At 50.9% G+C, this 6,000-nt stretch overlaps 1 protein-coding gene across 2 annotated transcripts in view; it reads left to right on the top strand.

Moving 5' to 3' along the window:
* Window positions 1-213: 213 nt before the first annotated feature.
* RAB11FIP1 (RAB11 family interacting protein 1) overlaps window positions 214-6,000 on the top strand; it is a 43,319-nt gene continuing 37,532 nt past the window's right edge. For both annotated transcript variants that reach the window (XM_002756952.6, XM_008979321.5), the window contains exon 1: window positions 214-628. In XM_002756952.6, the coding sequence (XP_002756998.4) occupies window positions 258-628 (371 nt within the window). In that variant the 5' untranslated portion in view covers window positions 214-257. The remainder of the gene's footprint in view (window positions 629-6,000) is intronic.

Here is a 6,000-nt window from a genome sequence, read left to right as displayed (position 1 = left end):
CACGTGATCCTCCATCGGCCTGGCCCCGCCAGCCCCGCCCCCGGCGCCCTGGTGCCCCGAGCTGCCAGCGCCGCGGAGGCCGGCGGGGCCCGGCGCAGCAGGTGGGGCGGGCGGCGCGGGCAGGGGCGGGGCCCTGGCCACGACGGGCGGGGCCTGGCGGAGGTGTGGCCGGAAGCCTTAAAGTGGTCGCCGGGGCGTGCCGTTGAGGCCGCCAGTCGCGGCGATCTTCTCCTCGCGTCTGGGGCGTCGTGGTCACCATGTCCCTAACGGCCTCGGCGGGCCGGGGCCTGGGGGCCGTGTGGTCCCCAACCCACGTGCAGGTGACGGTACTGCAGGCGCGGGGCCTGCGGGCCAAGGGCCCCGGGGGCACGAGCGACGCGTACGCGGTGATCCAGGTGGGCAAGGAGAAGTACGCCACCTCGGTGTCGGAGCGCAGCCTGGGCGCGCCCGTGTGGCGCGAGGAGGCCACCTTCGAGCTGCCGCCGTTGCTGTCCTCCGGGCCCGCGGCCGCCGCCACCCTGCAGCTCACGGTGCTGCACCGAGCGCTGCTCGGCCTCGACAAGTTCCTGGGCCGCGCCGAGGTGGACCTGAGGGAGCTGCACCGTGACCAGGGCCGCAGGAAGACGCAGTGAGTGCAGGCGGGGAGGGGAGGACCGGCCTGGGGCGCGGACCCGTCGGGCAGGGCGGCCTGGGCGCTAGACCCTTGGAGAGTAAGCTGGGCAGCAGCAGGGAGACCTTTCCGGACCGAGCCCTCGGCCGGTGCTGGTATTCTCACCTGGCTTCCCCTTCTGGAGCTGTCCCGCCCAACTTTCTTAGCTTTGGGGCTTTTTGGAAGCAGGGGCCGTATTTGGGCGCGCGCGCGTGTGTGTGTGTGAGAGAGAGAGAGAGAGAGAGAGAGAGAGAGAGAGAGAGAGAGAGAGAGAGAGAGACAGTCTCTCACTCTGTCGCCCGGGCTGGAGTGCAGTGGCAATGGCGCGATCTCGGTTCACTGCAACCTCAGCCTCCCAGGTTCAAGTGATTCTCCTGCCTCAGCCTCCCCAGTATCTGGGATTACAGACGTGCGCCACCACGCCCGGCTGATTTTTGTATTTTTACTAGAGATGGGGGTTCCACCGGGTTGGGCAGGCTGGTCTCGAACTTCTGACCTCAGGTGATCCACCTACCTCGGCCTCCCAAAGTGCTGGGATTACAGGTGTGAATCACCGCACCCGTCCTGGAGCGCTTTTGAATCTGCTGGATGCCCCTCAGCTTCTGACACACTGTAAGCGCTAAGCGAATTTTAGATGAATTGCAACTATAGGTGAGCAAGTGTTTTCTTACTAGGGTAGGTAGCCCGTGTCTCTGATACGCGTCTTCGCTGGGGTGTAAGGCCTCCGGGTATTTCACTGAATCGAAGCGGGTATTTCACTGAATAGAAGAACACTTCGAGCCGAGAATGAACGGGCCAGGGCGCAGGATAAACCGGAGGCTTGAAACCCACCGACACCCCCACTCTAAAGACTAACCCCGGGGGCAGCGCTTTTGCAATGCGGGTCGGGTCAGGTGGAGGTTGGGGGAGGGGAATGGCATGTGCCGGCTGTCACGTGATTGCAACTCCCATCCCCTACCTCGTACTTGCCTAGGGGGTTGGTGAAGAGAATTTGCCCCTCCAGAAGGAATGCTACAGTTGTGTGGTGTGTGACCTGGCCCGGCGCTGGTAAAGATTTCCCAGGGTTGGAGGGAGCCTGCGTGGGCCCTTGGCTGAGCAGAACTGGGCGATGTTTCTCTTTGGAGTTGGTAGATCTTCTCTCTGGTCCTAATCCTGGTTGGTGTCTGCTCACCTGTAGCTCCCAAAGATTGTGTCAGGGTATTTCACTTCAGCAATAAAAACTGGGCAAAAACCATTCACTCCATAATATTACCAATTTATTTGTTCGCTTACACAGGTGTTTGGAAAGGGTAGTGCTTGACCCAAAGGAACGTTTGCTTATGTTCATCTAGTATACCAAAGCTAGCCTCGATGAGCTTAGCTGATTACTTTGCTAGACCTTAAATATGCAGGCCTGTCAGCACCTAAAGCCTACAGTTTAGGAAGCATACTGGTTCGCTTTGTGTTTTTTTTTGTTTTTTTTTTGAGACAGAGTTTCGCTCTTGTTACCCAGGCTGGAGTGCCATGGCGTGATCCCGGCTCACCGCAACCTCTGCCTTCTGGGTTCAAGCAATTCTACGGCCTCAGCCTCCCGAGTAGCTGGGACTACAGGCGTGCACCACCATGCACAGCTAATTTTTGTATTTTTAGTAGAGACAGGGTTTCACCATGTTGACCAAGATGGTCTCGATCTCTTGACCTCGTGATCCACCTGCCTCGGCCTCCCAAAGTGCTGGGATTATAGGCATGAGCTATCGCGCCCGGCTTGCTTTGTGTGTTTTAGATATACATAGCCTTTTAACTTTCCCTCGTGAGGGAGACAGGAAAAGCCAGAGAGTGTTGTCCAGAGGCTCCCTTTACTGTGGGGTGGGTTCCAATTCAGCATGCAGTCTTGCAAACAGAATATCTGATTATGCACTTAGCTGGCCAAAGATGAATAGGCATTTCTGAACTCAGATAAAACTAGCCTTGATGTGAGGATGGATGGAGTATCCCACAGCATCAATTTACAAGCCATAAGGTGAGCAGTGTTTTTGCTAAGGAGGGGCTGCAACGATGCTGATCTTCATCTGATTAAATGACACTGCGGGTGTGGGCCGGCTTCCCTCCCAGCTGCAAATGGGTGCTGTCGGCCATCCGGGCCATCCGTTGTCTTGCGCCATCCCAGCATGTGTGTATTCACTTCCTTCTCAGCCACCTGTTTCTTATGTGGACACTTTATCCCCTTGAGAGGTGGATCACATCTCCTTGGCAGAGATGGAGATGCCAGAGTCCTGGGTCCAGAGCCCACGGCAGCCCTGACTCATTGTTGGGCTTCTCTGTCCCTAAACACCCAAGTTTCCCTATTTGTACAGAGAACATGTTGCCAGACTTAATTGATGTTTGTAAGATGTGTCGGGGTTCCTGGATTAATGGGGCCAGTGTGTTCAAGAAGTGATTGAAAAGGTTCTGTAATGGCTTTGTGAGAGATTGAAACCTCCTTGAGCTCTCTTTTTTCAGGAAGAGTTTAGCCTCTGCATCTTCATTTTTCTCATTATCTGCAATGTAACCTTAAACCTACATGGTTACTCCCATCTATTATGTGAACCGATTACCGCCTAGTCATAGTATTGACATGCAGGAAAATGGTGCTTAGTTGATATTTTTCTTAAAATAACTGCAAAGGAAGGCTTCTTTGCACCTCTGTGAGTAGATGAAATTGCAAGCTTTTCATCTACAACTTTCTGGGACTTTCCAAGGTGCTAAGGGTGCCCAAGAGAGCTGAGATTTAAATAATAAGATATGCAGGCCAGGCGCAGTGGCTCATGCCTGTAATCCCAGCACTTTGGGAGGCCGAGGCAAGTGGATCACAAGGTCAAGGGATCGAGACCAGCCTGGCCAAGATGGTGAAACCCAGTCTCTGCTAAAAATACAAAAATTAGTCGGGCCTGGTGGTAGGCACCTGTAATCCCAGCTACTTGGGAGGCTGAGACAGAGAATTGTTTGAATCCAGTGAGCTAAGATCACGCCACTGCATTCCAACCTGGGCGACAGAGCGAGACTCCATCTAAAAAAAAAAAAAAGAATAAGAATAAGATGGGCATTGAAAAGGCAGAATTTTAACAAGGAAATGAGTTGTACTAGAAAAGTCATTTGAACTGGTTATTAATGGTTTGACTCCATTTCAGACACTAAAAACAAGAAACAAAAGCTAAAGTCTTGGTCTGTAGGGGTGTGTGTGTGTGTGTGTGTGTGTGTGTGTGTCTTTATCTTAATCTCTAGCAAAGAAGAGTTGCTACAACAGAGTATGACTTTTGTGGTGGGTCCAGAAGCTGAAACTTAAGGTGTTAAGAGCTAACTGTGCAAATATTTTCATTTGTTTTCTTGATAAGGCTCCAATGTCATTTATTCAGAGTCAAGATGTGATGACATACACTTTTAAAACACCAAACAAAGGCTGACATATAGATAGGATGCATCTAATAGGGAAGAATGTGTGGCCCATTTGTTAGGGAAAATGGAAATGAAGTGACTTTGTACTTACACTTGTACTTACACATCTGTTAAAGGCCTGGGGTCTCAGTGGGTCTCAGATAAATGGGAATCGGTTAAGTATTGTGACTACAAAACAGACATGAATCTAAGAGGTAGAATCGGGTGACCAACATGAGGGATTCTCTGCTCAGCTCTCTAGTCTCACGTAGTTTGGGATCCTAGACTTGATGGAAACCTTTTTAGGAATCTAGACATGGTGGTTCCTACCTGTAATCCCAACACTTTGGGAGGTCGAGGCAGGAGGATCACTTGAGCTCAGGAGTTTGAGACCAGCCTAGGTAATGTGAGACCCCCCCCAACTCTACCAAAAAAAAAAAAAAAAAAAATTAGCCAGATGTGTTGGCAGGCACCTGTAGTCCCAGCTATTCCAGAGGCTGAGGCTCATGAGAATATCGCTTGAGCTCAAGAGTTTAAGCTTAGGGTGAACTGTGATCAGGCTACTATACTCCAGCCTGGGCAACAGAGTGAGAGCCTGTCTCTAAAAAAAAGAAAAAATCTCTATATCTATCCTATCTACCTACCTACCTACCTACCTACCTACCTACCTACCTACGAACCTATCTATCTAAATATATATGGCCGGGCGTGGTGGCTCACGCCTGCAATCACTGCAGTTTGGGAGGCTGAGACAGGTGGATCACCAGAGGTCAGGAGTTGGAGACCAGCCTGGCTAACATGGTGAAACCCCGTCTCTACTAAAAACACAAAAAATTAGCCAGGCATGGTGGTGGGTGCTGTAATCTCAGCTATTTGGGAGGCTGAGGCAGGAGAATCACTTGAACCCAGGAGGCTGAGGTTGCTGTGAGCTGAGATCGCATCATTGCCCTCCAGACTGGGTGACAAGAAAGATACTGTGTCTCAAAAAATAAATAAATAAGGCTGGGCGTGGTGGCTCATGCCTGTAATCCCAGCACATTGGGAGGTGGAGGTGGTGCTTGCCTGTAATCCCAGCACATTGGGAGGTGGAGGTGGTGCTTACCTGTAATCCCAGCACCTTGGGAGGTGGAGGTGGTGCTTGCCTGTAATCCCAGCACATTGGGAGGTGGAGGTGGTGCTTACCTGTAATCCCAGCAACTTGGGAGGTGGAGGTGGTGCTTGCCTGTAATCCCAGCTACTTGGGAGGCTGAGGTAGGAGAATGCGTAAACCCAGAGGTGGAGGTTGCTGTGAGCTGAGATCACGCCATTGCATTCCACCCTGGGCAACAAGAGTGAACCTCTGTCTGCAAGAAAAATAAAATAAAATAAATAAATAAATGAAAAACCTTTTTGGAACACTAAGAGCAACAAAATTTGGGGAAATCATTTCTTTTTTTTTTTTATTTTAATTTTTTATTGGATTATAGGTTTTGGGGTACATGAGCAGAGCATGCAAGACAGTTGCGTAGGTACACACATGGCAGTGTGCTTTGCTTTTCTTCTCCCCTTCACCCACATTTGGCATTTCTCCCCAGGCTATCCCTCCCCACCACCCCCTCCCACTGGCCCTCCCCTTTTCCCCCAATAGACCCCAGTGTTTAGTACTCCCCTTTCTGTGTCCATGTGTTCTCATTTTTCATCACCCACCTATGAGTGAGAATATGCGGTGTTTCATTTTCTGTTCTTGTGTCAGTTTGCTGAGGATGATGTTCTCCAGATTCATCCATGTCCCTACAAACGACACAAACTCATCATTTCTGATTGCTGCATAATATTCCATGGTGTATATGTGCCACAATCATTTCTTAAGAATAGATTAAAACAAATATTTATGCAGCCTGCTGACTAGACCATTGTGTAACTAAACACCATGAAACTTAATATTTCGAGTCTTGCCCACATGAAGAGAGTGGGTGATGAAG

This window comes from Callithrix jacchus, chromosome 13 (assembly GCF_049354715.1).
Source record: "Callithrix jacchus isolate 240 chromosome 13, calJac240_pri, whole genome shotgun sequence".
Taxonomy (NCBI): Eukaryota; Metazoa; Chordata; class Mammalia; order Primates; family Cebidae; genus Callithrix; species Callithrix jacchus.
The sequence above is the reverse complement of the archived record's forward strand: the minus strand, read 5'-3'. Positions and strand labels throughout refer to the sequence as shown.